The 18,060-nt window shown below is 40.6% G+C and overlaps 1 protein-coding gene across 8 annotated transcripts in view; it reads right to left on the reverse strand.

Annotated features, from left to right (window-relative positions):
- ppp1r9a (protein phosphatase 1, regulatory subunit 9A) overlaps positions 1-18,060 on the reverse strand; it is a 46,634-nt gene that overhangs the window by 9,321 nt on the left and 19,253 nt on the right. For 5 of the 8 annotated variants that reach the window (XM_047605301.1, XM_047605303.1, XM_047605300.1 and 2 more), the window contains exons 4-10: positions 17,755-17,875; positions 14,127-14,231; positions 9,542-9,677; positions 5,129-5,281; positions 2,336-2,389; positions 1,552-1,781; positions 68-164 (exon numbers count right to left, since the gene is read on the reverse strand). In XM_047605301.1, coding sequence (XP_047461257.1) covers positions 68-164; positions 1,552-1,781; positions 2,336-2,389; positions 5,129-5,281; positions 9,542-9,677; positions 14,127-14,231; positions 17,755-17,875 — 896 coding nt within the window. The remainder of the gene's footprint in view (positions 1-67; positions 165-1,551; positions 1,782-2,335; positions 2,390-5,128; positions 5,282-9,541; positions 9,678-14,126; positions 14,232-17,754; positions 17,876-18,060) is intronic. The other 3 variants (XM_047605307.1, XM_047605302.1, XM_047605306.1) reach the window with 1 other exon arrangement.

The following is an 18,060-nucleotide window of genomic DNA, read 5'->3' on the forward strand; positions in this document are numbered from 1 at the left end:
AGCAGAGACAAGAGCTGGATGGAAAAAGCTAAAAAATACACAAATAAATAAATAAAAAACACTTTACCCTGACTTGCAGTCCCTGGATCTCAGCCAGGTGAGCTTTCTCAGCCTCCTCCAGCCGCCTCCTCTCTGCGTCTTCCTTCTGGATGAACTCCACCTCTCTGGAGGAACAAGAGTGAGGGGAGATTATTATGTGCCGAGTAGGTGGGTGTTAAAGAAGATACATTTGCAATATCCTCGTGTGCGTGTTTCACCAAGTGTGACGGTGTCTGCCTCTTGCTCAGCTGTGGCGATAATGGAGCTGTTTGAGGACGCCGGCGTGACTCATTCCACCCTGAACCCCCTCATAATGAACAGACCCGCACATAAAACAAATATCTGCACCTGGTAGAATATTAAACGCAGCCTCTCGCTCGTGTCTGCTCTGCCCTTGGCCTCACTCTCTCTTCATGTTGCTTAAACCCTCAGCTAAACATCAGCATGGAGAGTTTGCTCCATCGGTTTGCTTCTATTTGGCCTGCAGGGGCAGAGCCAATTAGATGCAGTCAGACTGGAGCTGAGCAGAAGAGACACTGATGGGACTGTGGAGCTGCGCCGAATAAGAATGGAAGCTCACGGCTGAAACGAGATAGGACTCTAGCTCCAAGACGGAAATGAATTATATCCTTTTTTCTTTTTTTTTTTTGAGTTCAGTGAGACGAGCGTGGGTGGTTGCAAAGGAAATAATGAACACATTCATCTATTATACCGCATGTTAATGGCATCTGGAAAACGTTCAAGTGTAGGAGTTATAATACAAATGTAATTGGTGTTTCTTTCCGAGCTGTTAAGTGCTTTACTCAGCAAGTTGAGGAGACAGAGCGGGTTAAGAAACGCAGAGTAAGCAGAAGTTTCTGACATACATTTATTTAGCTGCCAGAATAAATTCCTTCCAACTGGATTCAGTTTCTTTTTTTAGATTAGAGCCACTACACGAAGAATTGGAAATTCTGGCACCGCCTGGTTGCCGTATGAGAGCCTATATAGAAGACAGTCGTATAAGCAGCCTTCATCCTCCTGACTTCGTGCACCTCCTCTAACACCGTGGCATCATTTGAGGCGAATGAATTGCCTGGACCCTGATGATGTAACGGAATGGATTTTAGTGCACACATCAGGATGGACGTTAATCATTTAGATGCACTCCTTTTAGTTTTCCAGCACTTCAGCTGTGACAAAGTATTTCAATTTTTTATCGCTAATTGCAAATATTAGCAGACTAACATTAGCAGCATATTAGCAGCTATGTTGACATTCAACACATAATCTGCTTAACACATACGTAGGGTGGTGTCGTCAGTGTGAACTTCATAATAATAATAATAATATGTAATTGTAACTTTTCTGTAACCCAGTTAGTTCTCTCACTTTTCTATATCAGCAGCAAACGCACAGCGTGAAACTGAATCATGTCACATGTTAACAGACGCCAAAATATTATCTCTGGTCAAATCAAACTGTGTCAGAATAAACCCGCCCTGGGAACAGTTTAAACTGGGTTTGACTCACTTCTGCTGGAAGTCTTTGATGAGTTTCTTTGCTTTGTTATACTTCTTCTCTAGAGTCTGGTACTGGGCCTGGGCCTCCTTCAGGTGCTCGTTGACGGTGTGGCAGAGAGTCTGCGCCTCGATCCAGTAGCTCTCCAGCTTCAGCATCCTCTCCTTGTTCTCCTCTATGCTGGCCTTCAGCTGGCTCTTCTCCTTCTCCCAGCGCTGCTTCTCCCTCTCCACCGACGCCAACTGCAAGCACACAACAGTCATGTCGCTTACAACGTGCACACTTCACGTGGGATGGTGTATTTTTAGCAATACTTACTACCTTAGTGTCATTATTAAAGGATACAGTGTGTATTTGGATTATATAGTTTGTCCCTCACATAAAAGCATTCAATTTTCTGCTCATAGATTAAACTGACAGTGATACGACAAGCAGTTAGGCAAAGATAAATGCTTCACAAGTTGCATCACAACTTAATTTGGGGCATTAGTTAGATTGGGACACAACAAGACAAACCCTACTTGGTGTTTTCATTCTCTTACTTATCAGACATTTGCAAACACTGACACCAAGGAGAAGGATATTTAAAATAAAGACATATTAGTACAAACAAGAGCTGAAACATGTTGCTTAATAGCCTTAATATTAATGATTCACAGATTCACAACAAATCTCTATTTCAAAAGGGTTTCGTCCAGCCTTTAGCCACTACTGTTCTGCCCCACGACCATTTACCAATGACCTGAACTCTGATAAACTTGTGCAGTTCGCTCACTTGACAGCTTTAATCTCTTACCTTGTTTTTGAGCTTCTGGATCTCGGCCTCAGTCACTGTGTGTTTGATCTGGAGCTGTGGGGAGAAGAGGAGGAGGAGGAAGAGGAAACGGGAGAGAAAGGAGAGGGCGGTCAGATAATCAAACGGATGGCTGCGCAGGCTCTCTGCTGTCGATACAGTGTGACGGACCGAGGCAGCCGACCCCGTCCTCCTCTTGACAGCGTCCCAGCTCCAGCTCTGACACGCGCTCTCAGAGGAGAGGCTAGAGACGCCCAGAGATGCATCAATACAGAAATAGTTTTAAAATATTTTAACGCTGCAGTAAAACTAAATACATTTTTTGATAGTTAAGTAAGATAACGAGCTAAGAAGAAAGAGAAAGAAAGAAAGTGAAGGCGTGGCACTAAAAGCATAGATTCACAATTCAGTTTGTCATAAAACAAATGGCAGGTGTACATATACACTCATACACCCACTTTATTAGGTACATCTTGTTGGTAAAAGGTTGGACCCTCTTTTGCCTTCAGAACTGCCTTAATTCTTCATGGCATACTTTCAACAAGGTGTTGGAAACATTCAGACTTTGGTCCATATTGACATGATAGCATCACAAAGTTGCTGCAGATTTGTCCAAGTGTGCCAAGAAAATATTCCCCACACCATTACACCACCACCACCAGCCTGAACCCTTGATACACTGCAGGATGGATCCATGCTTTCATGTTGTTTACGCCAAATTCTGACCATGACATCTGAATGTCGCAGCTGAAATGGAGACTCGTCAGACCAGACAACGTTTTTCCAATCTTCCGTCTTCTTGGTGAGCCTGTGTGAACTGTTTTAACAGATTACAGTTTCCTGTTCTTAGCTGACAGGAGTCACACTCGGTGTGGTCTTCTGCTGCTGTAGCCCATCTTCTTCAAGGTTTGACGTGTTGTGCGTCCAGAGATGGTGTTCTGCATTCCTTGGTTGTAACCAGTAGTTATTTGTGTTACTGTTGCCTTTCCATCATCTCCAACCAGTCTGTCCATTCTCCTCTGACCTCTCACATCAGCAAGGCATTTTCGTCCACACAACTGCTGCTCACTGGATATTTCTCTTTTTGGGACCATTCTCTGTGAACCCTAGAGATGGTTGTGTGTGAAAATCCCAGTAGATCAGCAGTTTCTGAAATACTCAGACCAGCCTGTCTGGCACCAACAACCATACCACGTTCAAAGTCACTTAAATCCCCTTTCTTCCCCATTCTGATGCTTGGTTTAAACTTCAGCAAGTTGTCTTGATCACCTCTACATGACTAAATGCATTGAATTTCAGCAATGTGATTGGCTGATTAGCTATTTGTGTTAACAAGCAATTGAACAGATGTACCTAATAAAGTAGCTAGTGAGTGTATATTTACAATGACACAGGTTTTAGTTGTTATAATCACTCTTTTTGACTTATTAGAGATTTCCTCCGAAACTACCTCCAATGGTTTTATCCAAAAATACATTTTTAAGTTCATCAGTTCCTTCAGTTTTGTTCTCTTTGATTTGTGGTGATAATTGCAGGTGTTATTTTTGATCCCAACAGTGTTTATTAAAGGTGGGAACAGACATTACTAACAGCACAAGGCTTGTTATTTTGAATAGTAATGTTTTTTAACAAATCCGCAATATAATTTCATCAGTAGGTCAGGCTTCATCTGGAGGTTCTGACATCGTTGATTCACCTGGTTTCATGACAGACGGTCACTTAACACACATCGTTTCTAGAAGTTACTGTGTATCTTTAACAACTTTAGCATCTGTTTGGTAAAAACTATTATTTTTTGCTAGTTTGCTATAAAAATTACAAAAGGCAGCCCATGTCTGCCTAATAACCTTTACTTTACACAGCCAGTTTCTTATGTAAAGAGCAATGGGTTCCTGTAGGAGGATAACTAAGACTGAGACAGAGCATTTGGTGGTGGTGTGTGTGTGTGTATTAGATGATACGTGATGTCTCCTGACTAATGCACCAATAATTACTCCCATTTCAGACCACAACATTTTTATCATCATGTTTTTAAGTCTTATTTCCTCGCCGCCTGGCTTCTGAAAGACAGCAAAATAAGAGCCATTTAAACCCGAAAGGTAAATGCTACAAATGGAATAAATGTATACACCCTGAGACCAAGGATTACATTATAATTATAGTTTCACCCAATATCCACTGTGCCGCCTGCAGTGAAGCCGAAGCCATTTGTTAAATGTGTCACACAGCTATTGTGACCTCTACAGAAGGGCTGATGGCACCACAGTGTACCCGCAGTGGGGCGTTCAATCAATATCACCAGCTTCTCAGCAGCATAAAAAGCATAAACGAGTTAACGTCAGTAAATTTATGTTCCACTTTATTGCTGTAATCTTTCAGGTTAGTTCGTTGTTAGCAACTGTGCCAACAAAATGGGCTTCTGTTCTCAAATTGTGTGAAAAGTTGCCAAGATCAGGATACAAACTAGCTTAAAGTGTTAGCCTGTTCTCCTTGTTCTGAGGGTTTCCAACAAACATGGTTAATTAAGTCTAATGAGCCCCTTTGTATTCACACCTCTAATCATCCAGATTAGGAATTAGGGAGCGAAAGAGGATCTTAACTCTTAACAAAAGAAAAAAACTCAGTCAAGAGAAGGTGCTAGACTCTATTGTGTTGGCATCTTTTGTTGTTAAACTTTTTCTGTGGCTAAATTATCCTACTGACGGAGAAAAATGTTGCGGGATAAGTTGTGCATTTTCACTCTGGGATACCCAAGAGCAGGGACTGAGCTGCCAACGAAAAAGTGTTTGAGTTCACCTCTCTGAACTTCTGGTAGAGTTTAGTGGCGTCTAATTCCGATGGAGACAAGATGTCTTCCGTCTCCGGCAAGTCAAACACCTCGATGCTCTTCTCCTCGCCCGCCACCGTGGTTCCTGTCTCTTCATCGTCTGTGGCGTACTCCCCTGTCTGCTTTGAGAGGAAATGGAAAGTCAGTCGATGCTGTTCGATTTCTTTTCATTAATGCAGCCCAAATGGAGTAGTCAGGATTTCACAGGAGATAAATACTAACGCATGCATTGAAAATAAACAGACAATATTGGAAAGAAGTTGATATATTCATGAATGTTGACAGAAAAGATTGTTCCCATATTCCACTATTCTAAACAGGTATCTGTAAAACTGTTGACAGGACACCTATGATTCATTTTTAATTCAGAGAGTTTTTATATTATATAATGTTTCCAGAGGCTGAGAGAGTGAACTTTATTTTCATTTTTTAATGCTATTCAGTGTGATGTCTACAGCATAGGTCTTCAACAGGGGGTTCGCCACCCCCAGGGTGGTCCACAGAGATACTCCAGAGGGGCCGCAAAATCTTTGGTAGATTAGAAATTTTTTTTAAATTTTCCCACACAAATTTAAATTTCTTTAAATACACATTGACATGAATACAACATTTTTTAATAAAGAGATAAATTTAGCCAGAAGACGTTATTAGAGGCAGCACACCGTTTAACAGTCGAGACCTGTCAATCAAAGCCTCCTGTACACAATAGGCCCCGCCCTTGTCGCTGCTGAGCCAATCACGAGGCAGCATATTACATGTAGACTCTGTCAGATTCCCCGCAATTGGTGAAAGTGAAAGTGGAATTAAAACTGTTGTTTTTTTTTTATCTGTCAATTGTGTATACCAGTCAGGTTTGTTTAAGTTTAAACTGCATGGCCACCCTGCTGTTGCACATGTCTGAAATCAGTGTATTATTTGAATAGCTTAATATTGAATGCAAAATGATAACAATAATGTATTAATTGTAATTATATTAATTATATAATTTATAAATGGCACTAGGTCGACACACATAGTGGGTTATGGTATATAGTAATCTCTCCATCAGTCTGGGGGTCGTTGATCTGAAAAACATTGAAGACCCCTGATCTACAGAGAGTTGTGGCAGATTGGGACTTGGGACTAGTGGAATACAATGGAATCATAATTTGAAAAAAATATATACGACACAAATGTTTACAAAGTTTTACAGTTTCAATTGTTCAATAAATGACAAAAAGGTCACGGTATGTCGTTATAATGTTGTACAGTAATAGTTTGACTTCAGTATCCAATAAGTGTCTTCCATCAGCTCTTTAAATCAACATCGGTCTATATATAGCTATGTAAAAGTTGCCCAAGGCTGATGAAATCTGTAAGAGACAGATGCCCCTTGCAGCAATTTAAAATGTATACCAGGACATGCGGTATTAACTAGTCGAGCTTTTAGCATTTACCCTTCAAAGAGGAGTCAACAGGCTTCGTGATAGTCAGGACAGAGAACTAGTGAGGCATCCAGATGTCAATGTTGCCTCCTACTTTCTGTCCATTTCCCATCTGTCTTTTTAGCTACACCAGAGTGCATTATGTTGCACAACCCCATAGTGTGAAAAGCCGCTAAAAAAAACGATCAATTTTTCCAAATCTATCTCCTCTCCGCTTTCTGTTTTACGTAAGTAATTCTATTTTAATGCTACCAGTTACACAACGTTTCTGTAACCCACTTAGCTGCCCAAAGCTTTGTCCAAATAAATTGGTTTGACAGCCTGCTGAGCTCCAAGTGTCATTTCTATAAAGAATAAGCAGATAAGTTATTCTGAATGTCCCTTTTTATTAGTTGGTCATCATTTTGAGTCAAGATTCTAGATGTCAGCAATCCAGGTTTTATTAAAAATAATCTCTGACTAATACTCAACTCATTACTAGCTTAAAGCTTCTAATAGCACTGAAATGGAAAGCATTCAGTGGCTCGACATTTATCTAGGCCATTATGCTCCATGCATTCAAAGCAGTTTTTCTTTTCTCTGACTCTCAACATACTTTATAATGAATGCCGGCTTTGACCAGCTTTGGATCTAAATGCCTGGATGATTCGGTCTTTGGCTACAACGCAGCTACAATCCCATCGTATTTTTACCAATTTCAAGTGGAAATTTCATAACATCCATATAATTATTTATAGAAAGCTCTTTGTGTTGTTATCTTTCTGCACTCATCTTCCCCTGTCCTCTTTGGTTTATCTAGAACATGAAGGTATATTCCGGTTTACTGTTTCCTGTTTTGATCTCTGGTGCACACGTATTACACATGCACGTACTTCTTGGTCCCCTGTTCTCATCTCTCATTGTCTTGGCCTATATCCTCTCCTCATTTCTGTGCCTGCACTTCCCTCCATCTATCTCCCATCCAGATAAGTGCTCAGGCCTGATATGTTTGCATGCATAGCCAAAAAACAGTGTATTATTTCCATGCTTGCTTGTTGTCATGGTACCATTATCCTACATCGAGGTCCCATTCACTGAGGGCGGAGTTACCGCTGTCAAACCCTAATTCACGTAAACACCTCCTAGCTCATGCATGGAGAAACAGGAGAATAAAAGACAAAAATCTTGTTTGTGTTTAGAGGGCGCTCACCATGTTAAGATCTGCATCGTGGATGTTTAATATGAGTATGAGAGCTGGAGACGTGCTGCCATACTGCTGACAGCATTGATGAAAAAGTTGTAATTTAGCACTTAATGAATTGTATTAGTTCAACAACAGAAAAAAAACACTACAAACCTATTTAAAGAACTCATTATTTCATTAATTCAGTTCTTTTTTTATTTTCACGTTGTTTGATTAATTAAAACAGCTGTAACAACATGATATTATCCAGCTAACATGATGCTAATTTGGCTATTTTTTAGTTTAAGTAGTAATTTAATTAAATAGTAAAGTAATCAATGCTGAATATATGGCTTTTATAGCGTATACTTCCATTTAACTAATGACAGACAGGCACGCATGTGTGTTAGATTACATACAATCTAATACACTAATGTGTCTGTGTGGAGTCTATTGTTAGCTGAAGGTGCGCCTCATCCTCTTGGGAGCCACAATGAAGAGCTATCTGTCACATCAAGCCACACGGCCCTCAGTGAGAATGAGAAATACCTCCCACCAACCAAGCCAATAAAGAGCCATTCTAATATTTATAGGGATATTAATATTGATGAGATCTTTTTTTTTTTTTTACTGACACACACATCTTGTAATGGTTTTGTAACCGTTTACGCTGTCAGCAGTTATATAGGAATTTATGGATGCTCCGCGGTGGCAGGTTTCAAGTGGGTTTTTATAGCAGACCATAATCTATATATGGATTAACAATTTTAATACAATCAGCTGTGCATATGTTTATGCTTCCTTGAGGGGATCTGTTGGAAAGGCTGTTATAAAACTAAATACTTTTCTACTGATTTTAAGTGACCTGTAGCAGAACAAAAAAACAGCGTTTACACCTTGGCAAAGCATGATGAAGACATTACTAATGGCTGAATTGGAGCTTTAACTCTCTATAGGAGCTTTAATAAGAGCTGATGGTATTACATTGCCTTAAATATTGAATGTTGATCGCTGGGATCTCCATTAGGAGCTTCGGGTGCAATTTCTTAAGCATGAAAACTCTGAATCCATCGTCCACCAGGAAATTAAAAGAGTTCATGAAGCACTGATGAAAACAGCGCAACGAGAGCGTACACTGTAAACTGTAAAACCACGCCTGAGTGCATCTGTTTCTCTGCATGTACTTTGCATTGATTTATGTCACTACAGGGTCTTATTTCAAGCCTGCCCATGCTGTGAGTGTATCTACATGGCACACATACACGGATAGCATGAGTTGCAGGGTCGTGAGCCGGGTGTCTGGTGGATTAAACGCGCTGTGAGTACGCAGCAGAATCAGAGAAGGAAATGCTGAGCGATGATTTATAGGACTGGAGCTCACGTGGCCCTCTCTCTGTATGCGTGGCTGCGAGGGAGAGTGTCTTGCATGTCACCATCAAAGCCTCCCGTCAGTAAGTTTTACGGAGTTAATAAGCTAAAACCTCCAGTCAACTGTCATGAGAAAATGGCTGATTTACATTAAATGACAACTAGAAGCCTCTTTTTTTCAACCGGTGTCATCTACTGTATTAAAAGTTTGACAGAAGACAAACTTTAAATGAATGCAGATATAATGAGCTTTATCAATATATGACATATATGACTGTTTTAATGGGCAGGCATCTTAGTCTTTTCTGCACATAAGAACGTTATGATTTACGTAATCTCAAATATGTCTTAAATGCACTTTATTGCATTTTCAAGACCACACCCTCGTGTTCAAGGCTGAGGCTTCAGGCTCGTGTGTGGTTCAGTACCTCGTCATCGTCTGCGTCATACTGGGCGTACTGCTGCTCTAGTAGTTCTCTCTGTCTCCTCTCCTGCTCCAGGGTCTGCTGGATGAGCGTGGCCACCTCACTCTGCTGACCCGGACGCTCACGGCCAATCACAAACCTGCAATGACACACTGTGTTGACAGACAGTCCTGGAAATGCATGCAGCTTGTGATTGTTTAACACGGACACTGATGTGTAATTATGTTGCGAGTACAGTTGTTTAAACCATCATTACAAGCGGTGTCCAAATATATTTATTGTATAGTATAATATATTGTCTGGCTGATGATATATGAGTCAATCACAGATATATATACAGCTGAGCAGAGGGTGGAGTCATGTGGTGTCTCCAAGGTAAGCTGTCACAAAACAGTTTGTTTTAAATTAATGAACAACAGAACTTCAACTAACCCTTTAAAAAAAACTCACTTGTGCTTTTCATACATATCTTCTATGTCAGCGAGGTGCATAACAGAATATCAGCTGATGTATCGATGTATATTATAAATCAAGAATCAAATCAAGACTGCCTCTTACACTGTGTTCATTAACGGAACTTTTATATAGGTAGCATAATACATTTCTGTTTACTTGTGGCTATTTCTTGTGGTGTATTTGTGCAGAGGAACAACACAGCAGTAACAGACTGAGAGCAACAGAGGCCCACAGCCACATAACAATGACAGTGGTATTTGCTGACGTATCAGGGCAGGGCTGGGAGACAGGACATGCATAATAATGTAGAAGACAGTCCGTTCGGACCAGGCAGTCTGTTATCAGCCTGGCTGGAAATTAAATGAAGATAACCACCGGCTGTGAGCCAGGAAGTATCACATTCGAATGTAGACAAGGACCAAACTATAACGATCACTTTCTTCTTTCCTGCAAATTGCATGTTATTATTTGTGATTGTCCATAAGATACAGAATATAATTTACATGAATAAGAGGGACGAAGTATAGCAGAGACATGTCCCTCGCTCTATGTTTCTGCTCAAACCATTTAACATAAATTGTTTTCTTCTACTGAGAAGAAAACTCCAACAAAACCAAAGCAGTATAAGTTTCTACATCTTTTTGCGGGAAATCTCAAAAGCAGCGGGGTTCCAGTAACTGTGTGTAAGGTCCAATCTGAGTGTGTTAGAGTGAAAAGGAGAGCGAGAGTGGATTTGAGATAGGACCTAATCAAGTGAATTCATTTCCTGAGAGCTCTTTCATATATTTCTAAAGGCAATATAGAAGAGGGCTTACGCTCCAGCAGAGAGGCGCATTTGATATACATGTGAAGGAACAACTGAGGTGCAGGATGCTGAGAGAAAGAAAAAAAAAAAGAAAGAAAGAGCGACAGAGAGGGTCCTGGGTGAGCTAAGTACTTTACTGGAGCAAGCATTTGGATGGCAGGGAGGTCTGAGGAGTAGCTGACCTGGAAACGGCCTTTCTCCTCATGCACTGGGAGTCTGTCTCAGTTCCTCCCTGCCTCCCACTGTTCTGGGGCTGCCACACACGGGGCGCCATATCAGCTTAACTTCAGTTCCGATTTACTCCATTTACCCCGACTAACACAGACACTGCACTAACATAGAGAATAATGTCAGAGGATCCTACATTAAATTTCTGGAGCATTTAGAGAAAAAGACAAGCAAGGAAGTGATGCTGGGAGAGAAGTGTCATCTACATTTGATAGTATTGGGTTGACGATGTCAGCGTAAGTTCACACATACAGCAGAAGATAGATACATGGTGGACATGTGTTTATCATATTTAAAGTTAGACTTTTCACTGTACATAAAAAATATGGATGGAGTATATTAAACAAACCCTTAATACGACATGTAAGATGAAAATACTATTTTTTATAGCATATATAGTACATATATTAAATATATATTAACATATATTAATAAAAAATACTGTTTTTGTTCTGAGTACTGGAGGAGTTTTCATTTGCACAACAATGAAGCACTGTGTCACAACAGTATACAACAGTCTATCATTTCATGGGATTTGTTGACATTTAGATAAATGTAGGAATGTGCTAATTCTATTTCCTTTACATTACATTAAAGACAATGTGCACGTGCAATGTTTAACAATTATATGCTCAATAATAGGTTCTTAGACTCACAAATACTATCACTCAATGATAATGTGCCAGGTGCAGCTCTTTTTCATTTGCAATATTGTTATGCGCAATATCTTTATATAGGCCTGTCAGGAAAAGCAATGCATCAATTAATCGCGCCATAAATGAAAACGAAACCAATAATTTTGTCAGCCTCGATATATCGCCTCGCGCATGCATGTTTGTTTTCCTCGTCTCTCTCTACCAAAGAGGCCGGATGACAGGAGGGTTCACTCTGTGCATCGGTCTCAGCACCATAGAGGAATGAATGGAGTGAACCCTCCTGTCAGTCATCCGCTCTCTTTGTCTCGGTGAGGAGGAGCAGAGAGCAAGGTAGCGAGCAGAAATTTATAGGAACAAAAGGAATGATTTCAAAGCAAAATGCCACAGTCCCAGTGAGTCAACCAGAATGAGCAAGGTGAGCCTATTAACACAGTACAGCCAGTTTGTCGTGTTAGTTTGAAAGTAGAGGGAATGAAAAAAGGCAATTCAACCAACTTGCAAGCGCATTTGACCATCCGGTCCAGTTTTCCCAACTGAGAAAACAGTGCGAGAACAACTGCAGTGGAGATGCAGAGGAGTCTTTATCCCAACAGTCAACACTCACTGAGGACAAAGTAGATATAAAGTAAACAGTACAAAATGGTGTGTGCTCACAGAGAGCAGTGTTCACTACATTACAAAAGAAATGCAGGCCGTTAGAGTCCATTTTATTTCTTATAGTTTTTATTTTATTTATTTAGGATATATGAAAGTACAATATTAAATACTCGAGAAATAAAAGTTTATTGCTTTTGAATGCATTATTACACCATATTATCATTACATTACTGGAAAAATGGTCTCAAAATAATGTTGACACTAATATCGTTTATCAATAATTTGTTTATTAATTTGTGAGACAATATATCATCCAGCAAAATCTGTTATAGTGACAGGACTACAGCCTGTACATTGTGTGCGATATCTGTACAGTTAAACATACATTTTATTTTGCTGGATTTATCTTTATTGAGACTACACAGTTTATTAAGTTTGCTGATGCTGTATGCACTGCATGTCTGGGAATGACAATGAAAAGCCTTGAATCAATAAAACAAATCATAGCCAATAAAGCTGCATTACAGGACATGGACCGATATTAGGTCTAACATCTGGAGGTATTTTGCAGCACTGTGTGTGTGTGGGGGAGCATTTAAAACATTTTTTTTTTAGAGTCACAGGGGATGGGAAGCCTTCCGACTAAAACCTGGATGATTTGCTGCTGGAAGTCAGGGTTAAATTTAGCTAAAATGGCAAATCTAGGACAGTTGGCCATAAAACCTCTGGTGATCAGACAGAGTGAGGGAAGGATTTACCGAGGAGGAGGAGGAGGAATGAGTGAGATACGATGGAGGAAAAGTGAACGAGTGAGAACTGGTCTGTGGGGTGAGAATTATCATTCCAACCTGCTATATTATTATGAGACTGTAATTTCAACATGTCGTACATTAAAAAAGATGTAATAGCTGAACTATGGGCTGACTATTTTCCTCACTGCTGTGTTTTTTACTTGCTTTAAAAATGGGCAGGTGATAGACAGTAGGTTTTGAAAGCTGCCTCGCCTATACAGCCACATCCCGGTGTGTGGAAACCCTCCATTGTCAATATTAGTCGAGCAAACAGCATGTGTCCAGCCAGCAGTCTGCTCTGATACAGCTGGACATGTCTTTGTTCAGCTACCAGCTTTTCCCCCGGCCACTGTACTTTCCACACACCCATCTATCTTTTCACAGATCCGAGGTGAAACCCACTCCGAGGTCCCTGGATTACTTAACAGCTGTGTAGTGTGTGTCTCGCCATGTGTAGCGTGTCTACGGATGAATTAATATGGTGGAATTAAGGCGAGTAGAGGCATGGCTAAGAAACTAAAGGTGTAAAAACAGGAAATATGTTAGAAGGAATAGTCACAGAGAAGAAGAATAAAAAGAAAGGGAGAGGACAATAACAGACAAAGGTGATAAAGCAGACGGAGAAAAGACAAGACTGAACCATAGCAATAAAAGGGAAAGACGAGAATAAAGCTGGGATGTCAGGCTTACACAGTTGCCAAGGACAGCTCAGGCTTTCCAAATCAAAGCCTTCCTGCCACGCTCAGTGTTTGCGTGTGTGCGTGTGTGTGAAAGTACTTGTGTGTCCTGTCTGCTTCCCACTGCTTTGAGCAGACCTCTGCCAAACTGCTCGACTGTCAAACACACAAGACTTTTGTCACACGCTGCGTTTCTCACAGAGCATGGCTGCATAAGTGGCTGTTTATCAACTTTTGTGCCATCAGAGTGGAGACATTCACACTATTGGTATGCTGCTCAGATGTCCCCAATCACGACTGAACTTGAAGGACAATTTAGAGAGTCCAAATACTCCGCGTCGCACCTTTAATTACTTTTTGATAGTGTGATCGTCTCACCTGACCACTCCTGACGTGTTCCTGAGGACGGAGGCGGCGAAGCTCTGGGTGACGCCCACCAGGCTGGTCCCGTCCACCTCCACGATCTGATCGTTCACCTTGATCCTGTCGCACAGTAAAAGCATCGTTTAACACCAATGAGGCACATCAGCATCACAGTATGAATATCTCACTGAGTTTAATTAACCTGTGTGTGCATGTGAGCTGAAATCCATGTCCTTCTCAATAAATGACCTTGTAGTTAGAAAAAATAACAAAATATACACTGATGCAGAAGATCTACTAAAAAGGGTACAAAGGGGACAAACAGAGTGGAACGCAATGTATATTCATTGCTATTTTCCAAATAATAACAGTGGCAGACTTTGTGATGGTTCCAGACTACAGCCAAACAAAGAGACAGAAGAGATGAGGCTCAAAACAAGCTAACGTTTGCTAACGAGGACATGGAGGGCGGCTAGCCTTTCGCCCTAGGCCACAACACATCCGGCCTTTCTGCTCTGTTCTGGACGCAAGGAGAGGTCACCTAAGCTCTCGAACTGAAACGAAGCTCCTATGAATCAGTTCTCATTTCACAGGAATTATGAAAAAAATCACTTCCAGGAGACGTCCAATTTAAACTCACTTAAAAATCTGCATAAAGAACAAACTGAGAAATATTTAAAATCTGGTTTGTTAGTCAAGTCTTCGACATTTAAACGAAACAAAAACTCATTACTTTTCAAATATACTGCATATTGTTTGCCCTCTGCACTGAAACGCTTTTCTATTCTGTAAAGATTCTGCTTCTTTTTGAAATAACAGCACATATTTGAAAATGTAGGACTGCCACGGATCTGTTCAACAGCAATGAACACAGACGATTTCATAACACCTCGTCACATCCCTTCACCACATTTCTATTACATTAAACTGGCCGACGGAGGCTAAAATTTTCTTCATCTACACAAGGGAACTACAAATGAAGGACCCACAAGCCCAATTTAAACAGTTAAAGGGACATGTATTATTAAAAGCGTACTTGAGTGATCTAGAATTACACTTCTTTATACCTGAGGGAATCCTAACAGAAGGATTTATTTAAGAGTGAATTAAAAGATGATGCAGCTCAAGTTTCTGAAGTTATGGACGAACATGGATGCCAAAATGAAAAACAGTTACATAAATAAATAAATAAATATTGCATTACAATACATGCGCCAACATGTATGAAATACGTTTTTTAATGCGAGAACCAGTGTCCTTTCAGCTCCAGTCCCAGCCCGTCACAATATACACCAGCTGCCGAGCAGGATGTAATATGACAGTGACACATCAACTAGATCTGTCATGTGGATGTATAGAGAAGCATCGGAGATGACAGACAGACAGATAGACAGGGAGCTGACACTTTTCTGACCTGCACAGATTCTAACATCTTAATGTGCGTGGCCAAGGCTGGCTGGTTTACAGCTAGATTTATGCCAACAACAAACACACCTTCATCTTGTAGCCCTCATCTGACCCCAGATGAATCAGTGTCCCGCAGTTAAGTCTATCAATCTGAATGTGTTTATGCACATCCGACCATTAAGGCCTACAGTAGGAGAGGTAATGACAGAAGGAAATCACATTCTGGATACAGACTCCTGAGTGGGTTTGAGTGACAGTGTGTGTGAGTAATTATATGTGGGCAAAAGTTATCTAGTATTTATTGTCATCAAGACGCTAATATCTCCAGCCTTTAGTTTATCGCTCTCGTATTGTGAAATCCACCAGGACGACGCAGGAACAACTACTGATTCACAATAAAGGACCATTCTGTTTCCATATGATGATTCAGTAACATTAGAGCACTGCATCAAGACGAACTGAACTATCATCCAAACAGTGAAGATGACAGTGACGCTGCTGGTTGCACTTTAACCTACAATAGTTTCAATACAATAGATGGATTTTTATAAACGGGCAGTGTCAATGAGTGAGTGGGCTGAAGAAAATCAAAGATGCTAAAGTGGACTCCAACTGTCTGCAACAGTAAACTGTAGTTTAACAATTCTTCACATTACCCTCACCATCTGTGGAGCAATCTGAAAAAAAATATCACATCTTAGCCACTTTTCTTTCTAGATTCTAGCTGCTTTGATTTTTTTTTCTTTTTAGGAGCCTTTATAATGTAGACTACAAAAACAAACCAAAGAGCTAAAAAACAAACAAAAATAAACAAACCATTTTTTTAACCGCTGAGATTTTGTAATTGGAAAGAATGTGCTTGTGATTTAGTTGCTTCTATAAAATGTTTTGCTGTCTGGCAAATTGATGGGGGTTGAAGAGGAAAAAGTAAAATCAAAAATAATATCCTCATCTGAAAGAAAAAAACTGTTTCAATCAAGTAAAGGAATGTGGCTACTCTGTGACTGTAGGAAACTGTAGTTTCTATATAGTTTGGTCTTTAGCTACAGTGCATCTGTGCAACTTCTAAAATATACAAGCTAAACAAACTAAGGTTAAATGCTGAGAAATGTGCTAAATGCTACCATAACTATAGTAATATTAAGCTTATTTACGAGTTATGATGATACAGATTATACTAACATGGACAAAATGCAACAACGCTTGGTTTGTCGAGCAGTAGTCCTGACATTACAATCAAGCATTTGTTAGACAGAGTGTGGAGAACTGAGGCGCGGCCATGTTTAAAACATTTTTCATTTAAATAAATGAGGAAACGTCTCCAACGTGTGGTCGCACAGATCCACTGAACCTGAGCTTCAGGACAGCCTTTCTCTGATCTGTTCAACTTTCTCACACTTGCTTCTCCGCTCACTGTGGGAAACGAGACTTTTCGGAGTCGGTGGAACTGTCGTCTCACTACAAATCAACTTTTTCTCACTTTTGAACAAGCTGCTTCATTTGCGCTGCCGCTCTGCGCGGTCTCTCCGCTGGCTGACTAATCTCACTGTCATGTTCTCGAGAATGAAACTTTGGCTGCCACACGGAAAATAATTTAATCCCCGACGAAAACGCACCTACTGCAAACAACTCTAGCGCAATAGAGTTCCCAGTTTTTATGAGGAGCTTAAGTTACTTAACACTGCAGTGGAGCTGCCTCTCAGTTTTTTTTATGGATTTATATATAGGGGATGCACTAATCGGTCGAAGCTGGTTTAGATGCAGCCAGCCGTCTCCTCTATCCCTTATGCTTACTCTGAACTGTTCGTACTTTATTTATCACACATGCATACAAACCACGTAGGGACGGAGACAAAAAACACACTGAACAAAGTAAAATAATTTTCTGTAGACAAACTCCTGCAAACTGACACCTAATCCAAGAGATGTAACGTACACTTATATAATCAGCGCACATAAACATGCAGTCATGTTTAAGACTCCATGTCCCAGACTGTGCCTCCACCAGTGGATCTAATCCAGACCCCTGCTGCTAAATCTGACAGGGACAGAGTGTGACTGTGTGTGTGAGAGCTAGTGAGACAGAGTGGGGTGGAGGGGTGACAGATTCAAAATAGCAGATTAACTATTGTGCGCATTTTCCTACAAACACGTGCAACTTCGGGGCCTGCACGCGCCGCTCTTTCATGCCCACCGTTCTCCAGACCCACTTCAAGGTGAGGAAACATGTTCTCACCTGCCGTCTCTCTCGGCAGCTCCACCTTCAATGACGGTCTTGACGAAGATGCCTAGCTTCTCCAGGCCTGCGTCCGCTCCAACGCCCATGCCGATGATGCTGATCCCGAGTCCATCTTCATCTGGGAACGTTAAAAGAGCGCAGTTTAAATCGGTTTTAAATCAGTTTGGATTTAATATGTCAAAAACCAAACTGGCCTCCAGTGATGATATGCAGATGAATAAAGTCAAATAAAACTTAAGCGATTTGCTAATTGAGTGGAGGAAGAGCCATCAATGTTAACACATGAGCAGGCTTTCATTTAAA

This window comes from Mugil cephalus, chromosome 14 (assembly GCF_022458985.1).
Source record: "Mugil cephalus isolate CIBA_MC_2020 chromosome 14, CIBA_Mcephalus_1.1, whole genome shotgun sequence".
NCBI classification, from domain to species: domain Eukaryota; kingdom Metazoa; phylum Chordata; class Actinopteri; order Mugiliformes; family Mugilidae; genus Mugil; species Mugil cephalus.